The sequence below is a fragment of the Notamacropus eugenii genome, chromosome 1, assembly GCF_028372415.1.
Source record: "Notamacropus eugenii isolate mMacEug1 chromosome 1, mMacEug1.pri_v2, whole genome shotgun sequence".
Classification (NCBI taxonomy): Eukaryota; Metazoa; Chordata; class Mammalia; order Diprotodontia; family Macropodidae; genus Notamacropus; species Notamacropus eugenii.
The window spans coordinates 487881589-487904520 of NC_092872.1; the positions used below are offsets into that span (position 1 = coordinate 487881589).

The 22932-nt window shown below is 39.2% G+C and overlaps 1 protein-coding gene across 2 annotated transcripts in view; it reads left to right on the forward strand.

The window, feature by feature from the left end:
• COL5A1 (collagen type V alpha 1 chain) overlaps nucleotides 1-22932 on the forward strand; it is a 296840-nt gene that overhangs the window by 89889 nt on the left and 184019 nt on the right. For both annotated transcript variants that reach the window (XM_072632909.1, XM_072632910.1), the window contains exons 3-4: nucleotides 2981-3194; nucleotides 4519-4681. In XM_072632909.1, coding sequence (XP_072489010.1) covers nucleotides 2981-3194; nucleotides 4519-4681 — 377 coding nt within the window. The remainder of the gene's footprint in view (nucleotides 1-2980; nucleotides 3195-4518; nucleotides 4682-22932) is intronic.

A 22932-nucleotide genomic window follows, 5' to 3' on the forward strand; every position in this document is an offset into this window, starting at 1 on the left:
GGAGATTTAAAAAAGAGAGAGCAAAAGAAACAGCATTTTAATGAACTGGCAACATATCTAGGCTAGTGGAACTGAGCTGTATATCATACTTGAGAATGTGGGCTCCATAATTTTCCAGTGCCTTTCCTTATCCCAAATAGAAATGTGTCTGGAATTAACAGGATATAGGAGTGGAATAAAAAAGTGAGAGGCAGATGAATTCCGTAAAATAAGGAAACGGGAAAAGCAATGACAGTAGAGCATAATTGACTGGACTTTGTGAAACATAGGTATTTACTTAAGAAATGTTTGTGGTCTGTCAAACTGTATCCATTTATTGTTTAACTCATTTCTTCCCAAAGCCATGGTAACTTGCCAAGGCTAAATGATGTCCTGTAAAGCCAAGATTCAGAATAACCACTTGGGGAGAACTTCGAAAGAGTGACTAGTTTACTGTGTTTAGACAGGTAGCAGAAAATTGATTCTCCCACCATATGTGGTACCCATCAAGACTGTAAGGTTCCCTAATAGTTGCATACATGGGACTGCTGTCATGATAAGTGTGTTCCTGAATGGCCACCCACCACCATTATTAAGAAGAGTGATGGCATCTTAAGTTGAATCTTCAATAAAATAAGTTCTTCTTTTTGTAACTTCCCTTACTATGTGAACTTTTCATATACTTGCCCTGTTGATTAAGGCAGGGTTATTAGAGATTGGGGGCTAGTCTATGCCATGCACCACTGTAAAGTTAACTCATTACCTCGTTAGCATGGGGCCCTAACTAACCAACTATAGGCAGCTTCTCCATGAGGTCATCCAGCTGATGGTCTATGGCACAATGGTATGGAAGACTGAGTCAATCACAGGAAAATTTGGACTCTGTTGGACAGGAATAGAGAGCTGATTTTTCTTTTAAACCTTGACTTTAGGTACCGATTTTAAGAAATGGTGTTTGTGTTTACAGTCATGTTTTTAGGAGACCAACTATGTGTGAATTTCAGGTGTGAAATTTTATGTGTTCTCCTTTTCCTTCCTTGAAATCCCAAGAAGTCAATCACACTGTGTTAAGTATAATAATGACCTTATTGGTGCTTTGCATGGAACTTTTTATCTCTTCCTCTTCCCTTTTAAATCTTAACAGATGATCAAACTCTCTTGAATTCTCCTTCCCCCTTCCCAGCCATGCACCTTTGCTCCAGTGTGCAAAACTAGGTAAGGTCCCCTGTCAGAACTGCTATGATACTTAATCAGCAGAGGGCACTAACACATCAGCTGCAGGGATGTGCATTACCAAGTTGCTCCTAACTTTCCTACTCTGCAGAGTATGATGAGGTTTGGGGGTCCTTTAGGTACCTCAAGGTGAAGTTTTCCTGTGCTTAGAAAACTGAACTGCACTAACTCAGGAAATCTGTAGTATTGTGGAGTACTAAAGTACTCAAGCCAAAGGCACCTGCTTCTTTCTTTCGTAATGGGTTCCTTAACTGACACCTTGTTATAGACCCCTGAGGATCCCTGGCCAACTCCGATAAGCAGAAGGGACAAGCCTAATATTTCTGGCTGAGTACCCCTGGGTTTTGATAACTCTTCCTTGCCTTCCTTTTGAACCTAAAGCCTTTGAAGAAGGACCATTTATGTAGCAAATTAGGGAATTCACCCTCAAGATTAATACCAGGAACCCTAAAGTTTCTAGTTAATTTAACTGATGAAATAAAGGTTTTTGAGAATTCTGGAAGCATGCAGAGCATCATCTGAGAATGGCAGGGCTAACTTAAGAAATCCTCGGGCAATATTTCAGTGCTTACAGAGTCTGATTTCATTAGCATGGGCACTCCCTCTATCAATGTAGATTACAATCTTTAACCCCCTAAATAAATTGTTCTTCTCTCAGTGTGCCTTTGTACAGGGTGTCCCCCACACTTGAATGCTTTCCCTCTTCACCCTCATTTCCTCATTTCCATGGCTCTCTTTAGGTCTCAGCCTAAATCCCAGTTTCTGCAGGAACCCTTTCCTGATCATCTCTGCTACTGGTACCTTCCATTTTGCTGTTTTCTTTCATTGATTCTTTATGTAACTAGCTCTTTACATGCTGTCTTCTCCATTAGAATGTGAGCTGCTTGGGGGTAAGGACTGTTTTTGCTTTCTTTGGATTCTGAACACTTGACCCAGAGCCTGGTACCTGGGGAGTTCTCAATAGATGCTCTTCTGGTTGATTAATGATAGATTGAGTCTTTATAAGTTGCTCTGATTGCTGGCAACCCTTAGGAGAAGATGTGCTTCTCCTAAGATAGGAGGACTTGTCCTCAGATGAGAGTTCACTATGGGTCCATACTGTGAAACCTTTTTTAGTTTGGGAGGACCTGCTAAAGCTTGACCATTGGTGATATAGCCTTCAAGAACCCAGCATTTTAACCCTGATTATGTGCAAGGGCTTTTTTTGGAAGGCCTAGGCAATATGTAATTCAATTCAACAAACATCTAGCGATTAAATGCCTGTTGTGTATAGTGTCTTGTGCTGGTTACTGGGAGAGTTGCAAGAAACAGTTCTTGCCCAAAAGATGCTTATAGTATAATCTAGTGGGGAGGGGGGAAGAGGAGGGAGCAAGACAAATATAAAGAAACCAAATAATGCTATTGGAGATCAGGGTTGACTTAGCATCATATTGGATTTTTTGGCTTTGACCATATGGCAAAGACCATATGTTGATTGACTCAGGGCTGATGGATTCACTATAGGCCACTGTAGCTGTTATGAACCAGGTGCTATCTTGAAGGTGCTGTTCTAATAACAGTATTCTGACCTGTCTCTAGTTTAGTTCTGTGCACAAGAAGTGTGCTGAAGAGGTTATCCTCTATAGTGTGGACTTTGGTGTAGTGCACCAAAAGGCATGGATTACCCTTCTTAGTTCATAGAGAGTAAGGACATGGACTACCCTTCTTGGTTCATTGAAAGAACTGAGTATGTGACATTGAAATCTTGCTCGTTTGCTCTTTGTTCCAGCTTCATCATTTCCTGAAGACTTCTCCATTCTAACCACTGTAAAAGCCAAAAAAGGCAACCAGGCCTTCCTGGTCTCCATTTATAATGAGCAGGGAATACAGCAGATTGGCCTGGAGATGGGCAGGTCTCCCGTCTTCCTCTATGAGGACCACATGGGGAAACCTGGACCAGAGGACTATCCACTCTTCAGGGGCATTAATTTATCAGATGGCAAGTAAGTGGAATTTAGAATAACCAGCTAGTGGATTTTTCTAACTATAATTACTGGATCAGCTAATTTTACTCAGTAGTTGTTGGGGTATATTTAGTATATATATATATGTGATCATAGCTCACATTTATATAGCACTTTATATTTACAAAGCGCTTTCCCCAGAACAATACTGTGAAGTAGGTAGGTGGCACAATTATTACTACAACAGTTTTATAGCTGAGATCCATGGTGGTTAAATAACTTGCTTGAAGTCACAGAACTATCAGGTCAGAGCATGCATCTGAGTCCAAATTTCCAAATTCCAAGTCCAACAGCCATTCCACCTTGCCATGTTTTTACAGCAAAATGATCTTCAGCCTAATATATTTGATAATATTGAATTTTCTATAGATGTGACAATGTAGTTCAGTGGAAATAGTATTGGGCTAGGAGGCTGGAGACCTGAATTAAAGTCCTAGTTCTGTTATTAGATGACCATGTATAAAATGAGAGGGTTGGATTTATTATCTTTTAGATCTCTTCCAGAATCTTAATGCTTTATGATTCTCTAAATACATATTCTTGGAATGTGACAGTTTGGTTTTTGTAAGTTATATAGATCAGATCAGTCATGGTATATTTTTAAGTTCCATAAAGAGAAAACTAGCAAGCCTTCTGGCTCAACCCATACCTTACCAGCAATCTCTTCTACACATGGTGGCCATTTCCTACCTGAACAGTTCTTAACTGTGTTTTGAGTAATAACGGTAAAAACAAAGTGGGTCATCCTGCTATGAGAAAGATGATACTAATTAACTACCATCAGAAGGGCTTGTGACTTGATTTGTTTTTCTAGAAAAGGAGGTGGTGTACTCTGAGCCGTTCACCCTCTCAGTTGGTTCCCTTTATTTGCACTGCCTATATTTGTGGGAAAGTAGTTTCAGTTAGGTTGTAGGCTATAAGCCTAGAGATTTTGAGTTTGAAGGGATGATAAAGGTTATCTTGTTCAACCTCTAAGGAGGTTAAATGACCTTCCCATGATTCCACAGGTAGTAAAATAGCAGAGCCAGGATTTACACTGAGGTCCTCTGACCCCTTATCAACTGTACCATGCTCCAGGATACATCTAGGGAACAGAGTGGCCAGAATTTGGGTACAAGGCAGAAAGTCTTCCATAGACACTTAGGACTGCTAGACGTCGATGTGCTCATTACGAAGCACCTCGTAGTAATAACAAACACCTATACTAATGCTTAGTATAGCTTTTTGTTCAGGGATCCTTCAGGCATAGAGCAGTTGAATACCAACTTAATTTTAATGAGTCCATGGGTGTTATTTTTTGCAGGTGGCACAGAATAGCTATTAGTGTTCAAAAGAAAAATGTGACTTTGGTATTGGACTGTAAAAAGAAGACAACCAAGTTCTTGGACCGGAGTGACCACCCCATCATTGATGTCAATGGAATCATTGTATTTGGCACCAGGATCCTGGATGAGGAAGTGTTTGAGGTAAGAGGAAAAACTACAGAAGAACTAAGTCAGTCACACCAGTGACCTCTTCTGATCCAGCCAGTATTAACTTGTGGACATGCGTCTTGAGATTTGCCCCCTTGAAGAATGCTCTATCTCAGGAAATTGGCTTGTGGTTTCGTATTATATATCTGCACATTTACTGAGATTGTTGTAGTTTAGTCTTCCAAGGGCTATAAATAATATGTAGTGGGTTAGGTTGTTTTAACACCAAGCATGGTGTTCATACCATAAGAAGAGAGCATCCAAATTCCACATCCATTAGAGATATTAAGTAGATACCTTACAATCAGTGTGACTCTTACCAGCCCAAACTCCATCAGTTTGCTGAGTCACCTAGAACAATATTTCTAATCCATTCCTACTGTACATGAAATGTGAGTTGTACTATTAGTATCCATTGACTGAGAAGGTAAACAATGACAAAATGCTACTATGAATTCATTAGCATTTAAAATGAATTTGTATTTTATTAATCAGAACAATATTGACATATATTTGACAACTGCAGTAATATGTGCTCGAGAAATAGCATTCCTCTAGTCTATAGGAAAACAATTTTTAAAAATGACAATGCTTGGTATGCCTGTATTTTCACAGAGCTCTCATAAGAGCTGTATGGCCACTTAGCCCTCAGGTTGTGAACCACTGGTCAGGTTGTACTTTACGGAACTGTGTGTGTATGTGCATGTGTGCGTGTATGTGTGTGTGTTTTAGTGCATTTGTATGTCAGGAGGAGGTCTGGATCCATGATTTTAATGGGTAAGAGGGTCTACTACTGTGGAGACTCCCTTCACTGACATAGTTTGGCAAGTTCTGTGTTACTTAGAGTCTTAGAAAGCTGCTTTAGGACTTGTCCATGGACACATAGCTAATATATGTTACGTAAAAGGGAGCATTTGCATCCAGGTCTCTTGGCTCCAAGGCTGAACCCTCTTTCCACTGTGCTATGATGTCTCTCCACAGAGCATCAATCCAAGGCATTAATGCTGTAAAAACGTACCACCATTTCATTGTGAATGTGTGTCTGTAGTTTCCTATCAGAAGAGTATCATGTTCGCAAGATTTTCTGGGAACCCGCATAGAGTCAGCAGTGGATTTGCTTATATTTTGAAGAAGTTGGGCACATGCTGCGATTGAAAGAGCCACAGTGTATAGAAGCCTGGAAGATCATTAGTTATCAGAAGGGATTGTTATTATTGTAAAAAGAATTAGTGATGGGTTGTAGACTTTATCCCTTCCCCAAGATGTGTCTACCAAGCTGGGATGGTTGTATCTTTGACATAAAAGGATGCATATTGGTTTTTCTTTTGACATCCTGTAATGCCAGACTGAGATCACACTGGAAACCCTCTCTTAATAAGCACTGGATGGAACAGCTGCCAGGCCAGGCAAACTGCTAATCATTTAACCACTGCTCCTGGATGACTGAGTGTCTGAGATGGGGTTACCAGGAATCCAAGCATCCTCAGCAGTGAGTCATATCCCATTCAGCTGTAACTGGGTTTGTTGCGGCTTTGTTGCTTCTTTGTGAATGGATACTGGTGATCTGATCTGCAAAGGCTACACTTAGCTGCCCACTGCGCAGGAGGAATAATACGTGTGCACATTCTGTTTCTATTTAATTGGTAACAATATCCATCTCCTTGTGGGGAATGTAGCTGAATGAGCCAGAGGACATTAGGCATGCAAGTAGAACTCAATTTCAGGTATCTTCATCCTCAGCTAAAGCAATTTCTTTTGGTTTTCCATGTCCTTAAAATAGCTAACCTAGGAGTCTTCCAGGCAGGTTTCAGTTGTTTCTCCTCTTACAACTCAAATGTAGGCAGACTTGAAACCTGTTTGAAGCACTTGTCGCCAGCTCTCTTGAAGTGGAACTATTTGTGTGTGAAGCATTGGGTAGTGGTAGTTTGGGAGGCAGCACTCCAAGAAGGATGATGGGTAAGCTAGTTAAATCAGAGGAATGTCTATGGTTTTGGCCCCTGCTTGTACCTCATCTGGTAGGGGAGGTGTTCTCAATAAACGTTCTGCCATGGAGGGAGTCAGGTGTTCTCAGATCCTGCAGGCATAACACAGTTGTGCACGTTGGTGGGGCACACCCATTACACATGCTTCTGAAAATATTGACCCCATTGCCATAGTGACAGATGTTAGCGAGTGTGGGCATGCCCTTGTCGAAAAAGAGGTTGGATAGGTTAGAGAATCCCAGCCTAAATCTTGAAATGCAGAACTACCACGGATATGGACTAAATAAATGTGATGGAGCTTTGCCATCCATGACCAATAACCCTGTTTATTCATAGTACCCATGTTGGTGATTGCAAAAAGTCATATCTTAAGGTAGGAGAAATACTTAAGAAAATCAGGCAATTTATTATTATAAAACAAACTTGAAAAGCTAGATTACTATTCTGATTTCCTAATGATTAGAGAGTGCTGTTTTTGAATTATATGCAACTGACAAATTAGGTTAACCATACCACCAAGTTGAATTCTTTGAAAGCTTTAAAGAGCAATGATCCATTCATCTTGTCACCCATATTCCTTCTTTCATTTCCCACCAAAGCAAAGTTTCTTTCAAATTTCATTTTAAAATTAGGAGAAATTTTAAAAAAACAGCTTGTGAAAACTTTTTTTATTCCTGGTTGTTGGAAGAAAAAGGCCAGGAGTCTGCTTAAAGTTAGATATTCACAGTAAACTGTTATTTCTAGGTATACACTCCAGGGTGACTAAGAACAGAGCAGCAGCTCATTGCTACAGTGGAACCTGGAAAGAGCAATTTTTATAAACCACAAGTTCTTAATGGTATGTTTGAGGTGTTTTCTCTGGTGATGAAGTTTCCTGGCTGTTAGAATTCAGAATTGGAAAACTGGAACCTTTTTCTTAATGAAGAGAGGTGGAATGCGATGAAGCCGTTAACTGTTTTATGCAGTCTTTTCAGAAAAAAAAAAGTGCTGAGGGTGAATGAATTGGTTTCCTAGATCTTTCCTTACTGCTGTACTTCCTTGAATAAGATTGGATTTTTTTTTTTTTTTACACTTAAGGGAACCAAGTCTCTAGCCACTAGTGACTTCAGACTTCTCTCTCATCAGGTTAGATGCCGACTAGTCAAGGATACAGTGTTGCATGGTGGATAGTGCAATGGACTTGGAATTGGAAAGACCTGGGTTCAAATCCTGCCTCATACACTAGCTATGTGATTTTGGCCAGCTCACTTAACCTTTCCAGGTCTTAGTTTTCTTATGTATGAAATGAGAAGGTTGGATTTGCTAGTTTCTAAGATTTCTTTCAACTTTAAGTCTATGACCCTGTAATTCTAGAGGGGATTCCTGTTCAGTAGGACATTGGAATAAATGACCTCTGAACTTCTTCCTATATCTGCAATTCAAAACTGGATCTTTAAAGGAAGAGAAGGAAAGGTTGGTGAAATCTCGCAGTATTTCTTTAGCCATTACTTATTCCTCATAGAACAATGGCTTCTCCTCATTAAAGTTCAATTAGTTCGGGCTATGTGGAACTTTCAGTGAGAACTGAGAGACTCTAGGCACATTTGGTAGTAGCCAAGTCTTTGGTCTGTCACATATATGCAGAGTATTGTACAACAACGTTGTCTTCTAATGGGGATTACAGAATGCTAGAAGGTGTCTTGACCCTTGGTATATATGGCCCCTTAGAAACACCCTGGTAATACCAATAGAAAGTCACTAAAAGGAGGAGGGGAACAACTCTCCTGGATGAAAGTAAACATTTCCCCCTGTGCTACCTGAATCCTTCAGGCAGCCTGACTCTATGACTTCAGTGATACTAGACTTTGTGCCTCAACATTTAGATACAAAGACTGGGTGGGTATAAGGCAGACTTCAATCAATCAAAAATTTGTTAAGTTCTGACTACGTGCCAGGTACTGTGCTAAGCACTGGGAATACAAAAAGAGGCAAAAGACAATCCCCACCCTCAAAAAGCTTACAATCTCCTGGGGGAGAAAACATGCAAACAGATGTTTACAAAACAAGCTATAGTCAAAATAAGTAGGAAATAATTAACTGAGAGAAGTTCCTGGGATTCAGAGAAGTTGGGAAAGACTTCTTGTAGAAGGTGAAATTTTTGTTGGGACTTAGAGGGGATTTGTTCTGTGAAGTTTGGATTCAGTCAAAGGGCCACACCTAGGACCTAGAGGGCCATATGTGACCTCGAGGCTGCAGGTTCCCTACCCCTGCCTAGTTCATGTCCCCTTCCTATAGGCTTTTGCTCTCTGTTCTATGTTTCAGTTGAAGAAGATTCAATAAAAAAAATTAATAAATTTAATAGAAAAATCAAGATTTTAGTTCGTAAGACTTAACAGGTTAACTACTTCAGAATTATTCACATTTTGAAAGGGAAATTAGGAAAGTTAAAAAATAATAATAAAGAAAACCCAATCTTTCATGAATCAAAAGAATGATTCTCTTAATGACAGAATTTTGAGCATCTGGACAGACTGATGGAGAAAATATGTTAGGGTTTGCGGGTGTTTCTGCCATTTTTAAAGTCACATTTTATGGGTAGTTATAATGCTGACCTTATTTTGGACCTCCTTTAGCTAGCTATGTCATTCATTGATTTTGTCAACATACATCTATTACCCACATGTAGATACTTACAGCACTCTGCTGGGTGTGAGAAGAGATACAGTCCCTGGTCTCAAAGAGCTTACAACCAGTAGAATAATAAGACAAGAATAATGATTAGGATAATAAGAGCTAACGTGTATATTGCATTCTAGATTTACAAAGCATGTTACACATTGTTTCACTGCTCCTCACAACAAACCTGTAAAACAGATGCTAATATTATTATCCCCAATTTAAAGGTAAGTAAATTGAGCTTAAGAAAAGTTAAAGGACTTGCCCAGGATCACACAGTCAGTAGGTATTTCAGTTTTTCCAGCACTCTATCCACAATGCCACTTAACTGCCCATAATACATAATATATGCTATTATATAATAATTTCATTAGGGAGCTTCAGTAAAAAGTGCTGACAGTGTCTGAGAGGGAAGGCCATTATCAGTCAAGAGGGATCAGGAGAGTGGTGGAAGGTCTTAAATACTAAGCAAAGAGTGAATTATCTCAGTTTTCCTCTAGAAGGATCCTTCCATTTATGCTGTAGATATCTTGTATTACATGCAAATATTAATAATTATATTATGTGCAATTATTTACATGTCTCTCCTAGAGAGAATGTAAACTCCTTGAGTAGGAGAGAGACTAGGGGGAAAAAATTTGGAACTGAAAATAAAATAAAATCTAATGAAAAGAAAATGTATATAAACATTTTTTTCATTTTTTCTTTAAATTCAGTTTTATTTAATATGATCAAAGCCAGGACCTGCTGCAGTTCTCCCCCCAAACCTCTCAAAAAACCTGTAAAAATGATTCTAAACAGATTCTAGAGCAGCAGATGCCACAAAATGACAGACTGAAGCAAATTGCCAGACCAAGACAATCTGTAAGGTGAATAAGAAGGGTCTATTGCACAGGGCTGGGAGCAGAGCACAGTATAGCAGTGGTCACTCCAGCATGGACAGATTTGGAGCATGTCTTGGGGGACTGAAGCATGGGCAGCTGCTGCAGAATTCAGACTTCTCAACCCATAAACGCTAAAGACAGCTTCAAAGGTCAGTGGGAAGGATCTCTCACTTTACTGAGAGGGGAGTGTGGTCCGGTCCCAGCTGCAGCCATTGCTGAAGTGGAGGCTGCTTCTGGAGAACTCCACTTAACAAAGTTCAAAAGTCAAGTAATTGACTGGGAAAATGAGCAAATGTGGAAAAAGAAACAGACTACAGATTTTTGGTGAAGAGCTATTATCTTACATCATTGATGATGGGAAAGATCAAAACATACAGCCAGAAGAAGACAACAAAGCAAAAGCTCCTGCATCTAATGCCTCTAAGAAAAATATGAATTGGTCTCAGACCTTGGAAGGGCTCCAGAAGGATTTTGAAAATCAAGTAAGAGAAGGAGAGGAAAAAGTGGGAAGAGAAATGAGAGTGATGCAAGAAAATCATGAAAAATGATCCAAATGATCCAAAAAAAATGCTAAAGAAAATAATATTTTTAAAATTAGACTAACCCCAATGACAAAAGAGGTCCAAAAAGCCTTAAAAAGCAGAATGGGCCAAATGGAAAAAGAGGGCCAAAAGCTCACTGAAGAAAATAATTCTTTAAAAATTAGAATGGAACAAATGGAAACTAATGACTTTATGAGAAATCAAGAAATTATAAAACAAAACCCAAAAGAATGAAAAAAATAGAAGTCAATGTGAAGTATCTCATTCGAAAAACAATTGACCTGGAAAATGGATCCAGGAGAGATGATTTAAAAAATATTGGACTACCTAAAAAGCCATGATAAAAAAAAGAACCTAGACATCATCTTTCAAGAAATGATTAAGGAAAACTGTCCTGATATTCTAGAACCAGAGGGTAAAATAGGAATGGAAAGAATCCACTGATCTCCTCCTGAAAGAGATCCCAAAAGGAAAACTCCTAGGAATATTATAACCAAATTCCAGAGTTCCCAAGTTAAGGAGAAAATATTACAGGCAGCCAGAAAGAAACAATTCAAGTATTGTGGTAACACAATCAAGATAACACAGGATTTAGCAGCTTCTACACTAAGGGTTCAAAGGACCTGGAATATGATATTCCAGAGTTCAAAAGAGATAGGATTAAAAGCAAGAATCACCTACACAGCAAAACTAAGTATAATACTTCAGAGGGAAAAATGGAACTTCAATGAAATAGAGGACTTGCAAGCATTCTTGTTGAAAAGACCAGAGCTGAATAGAAAATTTGACTTTCAAATGCAAGAATCAAGAGAAACATGAAAAAAATAATCAGGAAAGAGAAACAATAAGGAACTTATTAAAGTTGAACTGTTTACATTCCTACATGGAAAGATGATATTTGTCACTCACGAGACCTTTCTCAGTATTAGGATAGTTGGAGGGAATATATACATATATATGTGTATGTGTATGTATATATGTGTGTGTGTGTGTGCGTGTGTAGAGAGAGAGAGACAGAGAGATACAAAGAGACAGAGAGAGTGAGACAGAGAGAGAGAGACAGAAAGAGCACAGAGTGTGCTAAATATGAAAGGATGATATCTAAAAAAGAAAATTAAGGGTTGAGAGGAATGTACTGGGAGAAAGAAAAAGGGAGAGGTAGAATGTAGTTAATAATCTTACATAAAAGAGGCAGGAAAGAGTTTTTACAATGGGGGGAATAAGGGGAAGGGGAGAGGGAATAAGTTAATCTTCCTTTCATTGGATTTGACTTCAGGAAGGAATAACATACACACTCAGTTGAATATGGAAGTTTATCTTACCCTACAGGAAAGTAGGAGGGGAAGGGGAAAAAAGAGGGGAGATAATAGAAGGGATGGCAGATTGGGGGAAGGAATAATCAGAAGAAAACACTTTTGCAGAGGGACAAAGGAGAGAATTGAATAAATGGAGAGCAGGACAGGATAGAGGGAACTATAGCTAGCCTTTCACAACATGACTGTTATGAAGGTTTTTGCATGACCACATATGTATAATCTATATCAAATTGCTTGTCTTCTCAGTGAGGGTGAGTGGGGAGGAAGGAAGGGAGAGAATGTGGAACTCAAATCTTTAAAAATGAATGTTAGAGGTTGTTTTCAATGCAGCTAGGAAATAAGATATATAGGCAATGAGATAGAAATCTATCTTGCCTTACAAGAAAATAGAAGGGAAGGGGATAAGAGGGTGTGGTGGGGGCATGATAGAAGGGAGGGTAGATTGGAGGAAAGGGCAATCAGAATAGATGCTGTCCTGAGTTTGGGGTTAGAGAAGAGATGGGGAAAATTTGAAATTCAAAATTTTATGTAAGTGAATGTTGAAAACTGTAAATAAATAACTCTATTAAAAAATAAAATTATCAGAGCCACATATGTTATATACACATATACATGCATGTATATGGAGCATCATGTGTTCATGTGCATGTGTGTGTATGTGAATAGTTTGCCTTTTTCTTCTCCAACTCATTTTACAGATGAGGAAACTGAGGTAAATAGGGTTAAGTGACTTGCCCAGGGTCACACAGCTAGTAAGTATCTGAGACCAGATTTGAACTTAAGAAGATGAGTCTTCCTGACTCTAAGCCTGGCCTTCTATCCACTGTGCCACCTAGCCATCTATAAAAGGTACACAGTAAGTGCCTAATATATGTTTATTGGAATGGTTGACTGATCTCATTGCTTAATGTGGGGTCCATTTGAGTTCATCTTCCACTGGGCAATAATCACTGCACATGGAATAGAATGTCAGTGTACCACACACACACACACACACACACACACACATACACACACACAGACACACACATACAGACACACAGACAGACAGACACACACATACAGACACACAGACACACACACAGACACACACAGACACATATAGACACACACACACACTTTAGATTAAATAAATGGAGCTTGAAATTGGTTATCCCATTGCTCTTCATTATTGTTCTGATATAATTTCTGATCTGGCTTCCTTCCAATCCTGGCTAAAATCTAGCCTTCCACAGGAAGCCTTTCGTCATGTCCTGTAATTCTGGGGCTATCCCTCTTTGATTATCTGTGATTTATCCTTTATCTAGCTTATCTGTACACAGCTGTTTACTTGTAGTCTCCTCCATTAGACTGTGAGCTCCTTGTGAGCAGAGGCTATCTTTTGCCTACCACTTAGCATGGTGCCTGGCACAGAGCAGACATTTAATAAACTTTTTGTGGCTGACTGATTATTTTATACATGATCCAGCTGACAGGTGACTTTACTTGAGATGACGCATCAAACTTGGCTTACTTCCATTTGAATGGAATGTGCTCCAGTGAGGAATATTCTGGAGCAATGGTGGTAAACTCAAAATAGAAATAGGGCCACTTAACTATATGTGTAAGGACCCTTGTGGGCACGTATTGACTTGGAAAACCACATTTGAATGATATCTATGTCCTATTGTATTTTTATTTAGTTTGTAAAATATCTGTCAATTACATTTTAATTTTGTTTGGGCAGGACTCGAGTATCTCAAGTCACATGTTTGATACTTCCATTCTGAAGGGTATGTGTATGTCTAATTTAGTACTATTTACTAAATTTACATGGTTATGTAAATTTTTACATGGTTATTTACATGGTTATACCCTCTTTGTATACAGTGTACATTCAGTTCTGAATTTTTATCAAATTCTCATGGTAATAGATTCCCCAGTTGTTGTGGGTTTGAGGTGCATGGTATGGGACAAGAGTATCAAACTTGCTTCCCACAAAGCCTCAATGGTGGCAGAACCAAATCAAAATATCATTGGAAAATGTCTAACAAAATAAATAGAAATACAATATAACATAGATATTGCTAATTTGTGATCTTCTAAGTCAATATGTGGCTCCTAGAGATATGTTTCTATTTGACTTTGATACAACTGGACTATGTGCCTCTCCCTGGCCTAACACTACAGTCTCAGGAAGAACTCTTGAGTCCCTATAGGGACAGAGGAATGCCTATGGGGTTTGGTGCAGGAGAAATCTTGGTTTCATCCAAAAATTAGATGTGGGGTCTTTGGGGGCCTTGTACTTTTAGAAATACTGAATTGGTTGCCTAGACAAGATATAGAGTCTTGGCAGATTATAGGAAAGAGGGGAAAAAGAAACACTCCAAATTAGGTGGTTATTTCCCTACCTCCTACTGCAAAGATCAAATATGACTGAAGACTGGTGACTATTCAGGGATATATTTCAGTGTCAATAATAGTCACTAGTAGACTAAAGCTCTTATTCAGTTGCCTGCTTTCATAGATAACTAACCATTGGGTGACAGGTAGAATTAGAAAACTTATCCTCAGAACCAGGTTCTTTTGTTTTTTTGAAAAAAATTTGAAAAGTGCTTAGAAGAATTCCACCAAATATCTCCCCAAATAATTCCATCATTAGAGAGTCATTCCTTTGGATCCTAAAGGCTTCAGAAACCTCTGGCCAGGATAAAACATGAAGCCACTGTGATGAATACATTTGTCAGATATTTTTCAGTCTCAGCTGGGAGCATATTCCATAGAAAAGGCATCCAGGAGAGAGAAGGTACTAGAGAGAAGAAAGGGGCACCAAAAGGAGGACCTTGGGAGGCCCCAAGGACAACTTTCTTCTATTTTAATTTTTCCAAAGGCTACCTCTGTCCCTAAGGATCTGTCTCAACTCTGATTAAAGTAAGAACCAATCTATTTTCACAGTTGATGGGTATGTGAAGCTGGACCTGCATCTGACTCTCAAGTATTCAGTCAGTGCCATGGTATAATCTTCAATGATGAAATGGAATCTCTCACACATACATGTGTGTATATATACATATGTATATACATATATGTTATAAGTATATACATATCCACATATGTGCATTCCTATATCCCATACATATCAATGTGTGTGTTTAGTTCTTTCACCTCGGTCCTTTTACCATTATATACCATTGTTAGTCTTTATATATTGTACTGCTTGTTTTCCAAACATAGTGCCACCCCACCTGTAATTGTATGTAACTGTATCTGTATTATTTCTGTCTTTTTATCTCTGTGTCTTTAATTGTAATAGTATCTGTTTCAATATTTCTATCTGTAGATATATCTGTATCAACCATCTATCTATATCTATGTGGTCTATTAATACCTACCTCTACATCCATACCCATATTTATATGTATATTTGTATTCATATATTAAGAGTACCAAGAATATCCAGAGTGGAATCATCTCTTCAAAGCACATAGAACCCTCTGTCCTCTCTCTGATGCAAAGGACTCTTATGTCATGGAAGTCCAAGACACTCCTTATAGTGAATCTAGGACCAGACCCCCTGAAAGCCCTCCCGTGAGAACCCAAACTACCCATTTAATGGCAGAACTAGATAGGGAAAGTTAAGACCCTAATTTGGCCTTTTTATTAGATCCGCATCAGAACATAAGGTCATGAGTTCTCAGGGCTATCATAGGTTTCAACACAGTCCAGCTCAATAAATATTTGCTAAGAGTCTGCTATATAGAGAGGTCTATGGTAGCTAGCCCCTGACCTTATGGAACTCACAATCTGCTGCACAAATAGCTATAATACAAAATAATATGTAAGTACAGGAGAGGAGACAAGCAAAGTGAGACTTTTTGTGATATTTGAAGAGTGAAAGGTCATTACCAATAGAGAGGGCAGGGGATGGATCACGGAATAAGTTTCATGTCAGTTGGACTTTAAAGTATAGACTCCATAGGAGCAAAATGTGGGGAAGGGAAAGGTGATGATTCCAAGCACAGTAAACAGTGAACCAAGTCATGGAGGTACAGAAAATGTAGAGCATTTGTGGGGCGGGAGGAGGAAGTAGTCCACTTTATCTAGAATTTAGACTCATAAGAGATAAAACTGGAAAGGTTAGGAGTTTCCAGTTGTGAAGGTCTTGAATAGTAGACAGAGGAATTTGAACTTTTATCAATAGGCAGTGGGGAACCACTGAATAATTTTAAGTGAAGGAGTGATAGCCTGTTAAGGATAGATTGCGTAGGAGAGAAGACCTGTTCAAAGTCTACTGGAAAAGTCTAGGTGAGTGGTAATGAGAACCTGTACTTGGTGTGGTGACAGTGGGAAAGGAGAAGAGGGAGTGGATATAACAGAAGCCCAATCAATAAACATCTATTAAGCAGCAATTGTGTGTCAGGCATTGTGCTAAGTGCTGGGGATTCAAAAAGAGGCAAAAGACAATCTCCGCCTTCAAGGAACTCCCAATCTAATGCAGGGGCTTATAATCTAATCAATGAGATTTGGTAACTAGAGATATCTGAAAGGTAGATGAAATATGAAAAAAAAAAAAAAGGAAAAAACAAAAGTTTTGAATGCAAAAATCTAAGTGGTTGGCCCTTTTGAAAGAAATGACAAAGTTAAAAGGAGGGGCAAATTTAGATTGGATATATTGAGTTTGAGGCTCTGATGGGACAGCTGGGCAGAGATAGCCTGTAGGTAGCTGGAGCTGCAGGTCTGGAGGAGATGATGATGTGGAAAGTACTAAGCCTATGTAAATACATGCTGTAAGTCAACGGTAATGACTTTCTCAGCTGACCTTCCAAAAACACAGAAAGAACTGATCTTGACTTCCCCAATGACTTCTCCATAGATCCCTTGGATTATGCAGCAACATAACGTGAAATTTTCCCTTCCTACCTTGCCAAATAAAGTGTAGAATGTAGCTGTGGCTGTCCCAAGTGTGTTTGCCTCACCCAGGTAGTTAGAAGAGAAGGTACAGTATGGCATGGTGGAAAGAACACTGGATTTGGAATCCTAAAATGACTTCTAAGCTTGGCACTGCTGCTTTGCACTTGTGTGATCTTGGGTGACATACTTCATTCCTCTGGGCCTCAGTTTCCCTATAACTAGAAGGAAGGTGGGGTTTGAAGTAAGGATCTCTAAAGTTCCTTTTGGCTTTTGAAAAGAAGCTCCTCATTAGACTATACGCTCTTGGCTTGTATGAATTTATTATATTTGTATTTCCAGCATTTAGCAGAATGTCTGGAACATAGTAAATGCATAATTAAATATTGATTGATTGGTTGATTATTCTATTTAAGAACACATGTAAAATAGCTTATTTTTGAATGACTGTAGTTGAGACCAGAAGGTGACCCATTGGAGGCCAAGGTCCGAGAACTAGATATCAAGGCAAGAGGTGGCTCCCTGCCATTGATGGAGAAGGGAGCATAGAGTCATCTATCTGGTTTGCTCTGTTATGAGGCTAGGGAAGAATGGGAGGAGGACTCAAGCTATGACCATGGAGGGAGCACAGTTTGGGTGAGGTGGAGCCAGTAAGTTTCTGGGCCAGGAGCCACATCTGCTTTTAAGCTGTTGAATGTTTCAAGGAGTAACAATACCAAACAAATGATAAACTTAGGTTTTCTCAGCACAAGTCTAGTGTCCTGAAGGAAATATAATGGCATCCAATTGAAATAATGACTCTTTTATGTCTTCTCTCATTTTAAACATTTGAAAAAATGAAGTGGCTGTGGTAATCCCAGCTTCCCTTTTTCCACTGGCCTGACTTTTCCATTGACATATTCTTTCCTGGAATTTCCCTTCCCCAAGAAGGGATTTGAGAAGGAGAGTAAATTGCTGAAGAAGCAATTTCTGGCTAATCCACTCTGATGAACTTGGATTTTCTTTCATCCATGAAGAAGTCCTTTTGGAACAGAAGAGGGCTTGTTCCAAGATACTTTAAAACTGTTGTCTGAAGAGAGTTAGTGGTGCGTGTGTGTGTGTGTGTGTGTGTGTGTGTGTGTGTGTGTGTGTGTGTGTGTATGTGTGTGTCCCAGTTGTATAGTAGAAAGAGTGCTGGATTTGGAGTCACCTGGATTCAAATCCTGGATTCAAACTCTGAAACTTATATCCTATGTAGCCTCAGGTAAGGCATTTTACCTTTCTGAGCCTCAGTTTCTTTATCTGTCAATTTTTATATCATAGGATTTGGAAGCCTAGAGAAGTGAAATATCTCATCCAATAAATATCAGAGCCAATATTAGCATCCAACTCTTACATTTCCAAATCCAGTGTCTTTCCATTATGCTATATTTCCTCTCCTATTCCAGCTACCCAGATGAAGTCTGCATACTTGGGAACTAAATGATATTTAAGATTATTACCTACTTTAAATTCAGTGACTAAATATACATTTGTTGTTATGTCCTATTTTAGTATAATGTAGTATTCTGTATTATATTATAATATATAAATGTATATATATATGTATATATCTGAGGCATATTGAGGCAGTTAAGTAGCAGAGTGGATAGAGCACTGGGCATGTAGGAAGACCTGAGTTCACACCCTGCCTTGGACATTTATTACCTGTGTGACCCTAAGCAAGTCCCTTAACTTTACTCAGCAAAATGAATTCAAATGAGGAGGTTGAACTCCATGACCTCTAAGGTCTCTTCCAGTTCTAAATATATACTCTTATAACATATACATTTATTAACCATATACAAGGATGAGTATTTATATATACATATATACACCCTTACCACCTAACATACATTTGTTTATGTATATATGTATGAGTTTTTTGTATATTTTTCTTTATAGATCTGTATATTACCACATACACACAAATATACACACACACACCTGCACACATATATACTCCCACCCCACAATATGGGAATGAGGATCACTTGGGGGAAGGGAATGACATTTCTGTATGAGGAAAAAAGAAGGAAAAACCTTTCAGTCAAGCATTTGTTTACTACATTTTTGTCAACTTCTATAATGTGCTATACATTTGACTAACCCAAATTTTTCTGTCAATATGAACTACAGACACATGCAGAACTCTTTTCACTACCTTGGAAAACTGCTGAAAGGAACGAATGAATTTATAGGGCTGGCAGCCTGGTCAGCTCACTGTGCCAATTCTGATTTCACCTCCTTTGCTGCTGAGCTTTTAGGAGCAAGCACAAGGAGACCACGTTACAGCCCCATGTCTATTATATGGCACAGGGTGATGGAAAATGAAACAAATGAAGCCAACACCTCTCTTGACTCTTTTATTAAAGATGTCTCCACGCCCCTTAAATCTCCTGTGAATTTATGGCTTTAATAGGCAGTTTTTTCCCTTTCCTGGATCCATGGTTGTTTTTTTAAGGCAGCCTTACTGGTGGGACCAGCATATTTGGAACATAAGGAGGAGTCTACTTGGGGTTCAGTTCCCCTGGAATCATGGCTCTGTCTCGAATGTCTGCCACCATGTTTGAGTCTGCTGCTGGGAAGATTAATGGTGAGGTTTGCTTCCCTGTTCCAAGCAGTGTTATCCATCTACACAAAACCAAAACATAAGATATTGGCTTGGCTTTAATGTTCAGGATCACCTTACTGCCCTGTTTCCCAGGGAAAAGAACTCAAGTTGTCAGCATAAAGTATGCTTCCTTGTCAGAAGGCACTGGGAAGGCTTTTGCAGGCTGTTTGGGCAGAGTTAGGACCCATTCCTCTGAAGCTGGAAGCAGAAGCAATGTGACATATTGGAAAGAATGCTGAATCTGGCATCAGAGGGCCTGAGTTTGATTCTTAACCACACCACTGCCTGTATGACCATAGGGAAATCACTTAATTTATCTAAGCTTAGTTTCCTCATCTATAAAATGAATAGGTGAGGCTTGATGACCTCTAAAATTAGTCACAGAATAAATATTTATTAAGCACCTACTGTTGTATGTCAGGCATTGTGCTAGATGTTGGGGATGGAAAAAAAAGAGAAAAAAGAATCTGAACTCAAGGAGAAGAAAGCTAGCATGTACATAGAGATATACAAGACAGATTTGGGGGAAGGCATTAACATCCGGGGTCATCAGAAAAGGCTTCATTAGAAGGTGGCACTTGAGCAGAACTGTGAAGGAAACGAGGGATTCTGGGAGACAGAGGAGAGGGGGAAGGACATCCTAGTCATGGGGTACATCCAATGTGTGCTGTATATAAAGAACAATAAGATGACCAATTTGGCTTAACTACAGTGAGCACAGAAGGGAATAATGTATAATCCTCCTGGAAAGGCAGACTGGTATCAAGTTGTAAAAAGCTTGAAACGCCAGGCAGAGGACTTTGTATTTGATATTGGCGTTTTTGGGGGGATGTGGTTAGACTTGTGCTTTAGGACAATTGCTTTGAGAGCTAAGCAAAGACTAGATTGCAGTAGTCCCTTTTTAGCTCTAAAACTGTGACACTTTGGGGGATCTTCTGAGTCTGTAGTTGGGAGAATAGGACACTTAAGTTTCCTACGGGAAGAAGGCAGATGCCTCAGTGTATTATTGTACCAAGCAGACAAAGGAGCATTTTGAACATTTTTATATGGATGGGGTCCCATTCCTGCCATAGTTCCTGAAGTTTTTTGTGATTTTTATGCATATACTCCTATCACAATAACAAAGGCATTCTCCTTCCCCATTCTGGAAAAATGAACACAGCTATCCAGGAATAAAAACCATAACAAATCTTATGTAAATCTTTAGCAAGTTATTCTAGTCCCATGCAGCTGGCCTCCTGATGATTCCTGCCCAATGGCCTGGCAGCAGAGCAATGTTAAAAGCTCTTTTTCCAGGAAGATTTAACATGGAAAAGGGGGTATTGAATGGTTAATTAACTTCAAGGAAATGAGAATATTTGCAACGTGCCTTGTAGGAAAAGGCCAATGAAATCTACACTGATTATGAAAAATGTACCTAGGGTGGACTTCTATTGAACTTGTTTTGCAATCTAGGTCTAATTAATGCAGATGAGATGCTAGGTTTGAGATTCTCTCTTAGAGCCATTGGAATAGCAGTAGCCACCCAGGATAAAATGGGTGGCAGGATCTTGGAATGTATATGGCTTCTTGGGTTTGGGTAATTCTCTAAAGAATAGAAGTGAGTAGTGATGGTGAAGACCTTGGCCAGGATAAAGGTTATGGAAGGATGGGCAGAAGGAAATGTTCAAGAATTCACATAGGAGGGCTTTAGGCTAAGGTTAAGGGCACCTCCCTTTCTGGGAACTGTTACCAATATGGTGGGCTGTGAAAAGGGTGCAGTTTGCTGAGACAGTTTGCAAGACTTAAGAAAAACACTATATGATGGATGGGGTCAGGGGTAGCTGGAAAATAAATACCTTCTAATGTTTTCTAATAAGGGAAACTGTTCTGTGGTCTCCTGTTGGAGGAAAATCCATCTTTCAGAATTCTGACTGCTCTCTATAGGATGAGTTGGCAAAGAAAGTAATAAGAGTTTACCCCTGACATTTAACTGGCAAAGGGTTGATAGTCTAATCATTCGCCATTGGCCTGGGAAAGGTGGGGGAGCTTATGTAGAAGAGATCTGCTTGATGGATCACATTAGCTAAAACATCGTTATACTTTCAATTGACTGCTTAATTCAGTTTCTGTTGTTGAATAGTCAGCAACGGGTTCGGGGTTTATTCCATGGAAATTGTGAGAAGCTGAATCCTATTTCTCAGCCCAGATGGGGATGACGTAATGTTGGAAACCTGTCTTTTTCTAATGACATCATGCCAAGGTTTACAATTGATTTTCTGATATGGAGGTCCTGGGGGACATATCAAACCTAAGGGGCTTCAGAAACAGAATGTGCTTTGCAAAGGTGACCCAGTACATTAGGAAAATAGTGAAATGAAGCAAATCAGAGAGTGAGCAGAGACGTGCTTACCATGCAACGTTAGATATCCTTTGGTAGCTGAAGCAAGAGAATGGGATAAACAGCTTTGCTGGCAAGGAGAATGTTCCAACTGAAGCATTGGCAAACAGGATAGACAATCCTAACATGCGATTATGAAGGACAATCTCAGATGAAGCAGACCTTGCCTGGGAAATGAAGAAAAAGTTCATCCTCAGTGCTAATTTGGGAATTTTGTTGTTCAGGACAGTTTCCCTTTCTTGGTAGCAACCTGAGCTGCTGGTGCTCTTGCTAAAGGCATTTATCAAAGCATTGCCCTTGGGACGTCCTGGAATTTTAGGGAGCCCTTGGCTACAATGCTATATCCCTGTTATGTCTTTGTAATGCCAGAAGTCTGTCCTTGGGACCTCTCAAAGTAACTGTGTGGAGGTTAGCAAGGAGAGGGCTGGGAGTGGGGAATGGAGTTAGACAGCCTTTCTTTTCACCAAAAATTGAAACCAATAGTAGAATGGCATAAAGACTATGTGAACAGAGGGTATTGGAAAGAAGATGGCATGAAAGAAAAGGGAAAGCAAGAAAAAAAAACTAGAATAGTGGAAGATCATTAGACTTATATTCAGAAGTTCTAGGTTTATATCCAAGCTTTGCAACTTACTAGCTGTACTGCCTTTCTCTAAGCCTCAGTTTACTCATCTATAAAATAAAGGTAAAAATATTGCACCAAGTTGATAAGGTGGTTGTGATGATTGAGGGAGATAATAATATATGTCAAGAACTTAAAATGCTATAGAAAGTCACACATTGTCATTATTACCTCTAAGGTCCTTTCCTTCACTAATATTCAGTGATTAAGAAAAAACCTGGCTGTTTGCTCAGCTTTCTCTGTCATCAATTACTCTGTCCAATTGTAGAATTCTAAATTCTCACAGCCTGGTCTTTCTGTACTACCGGGGGAAAATGACTAGACATCCCCAGTCATCCTTTATGT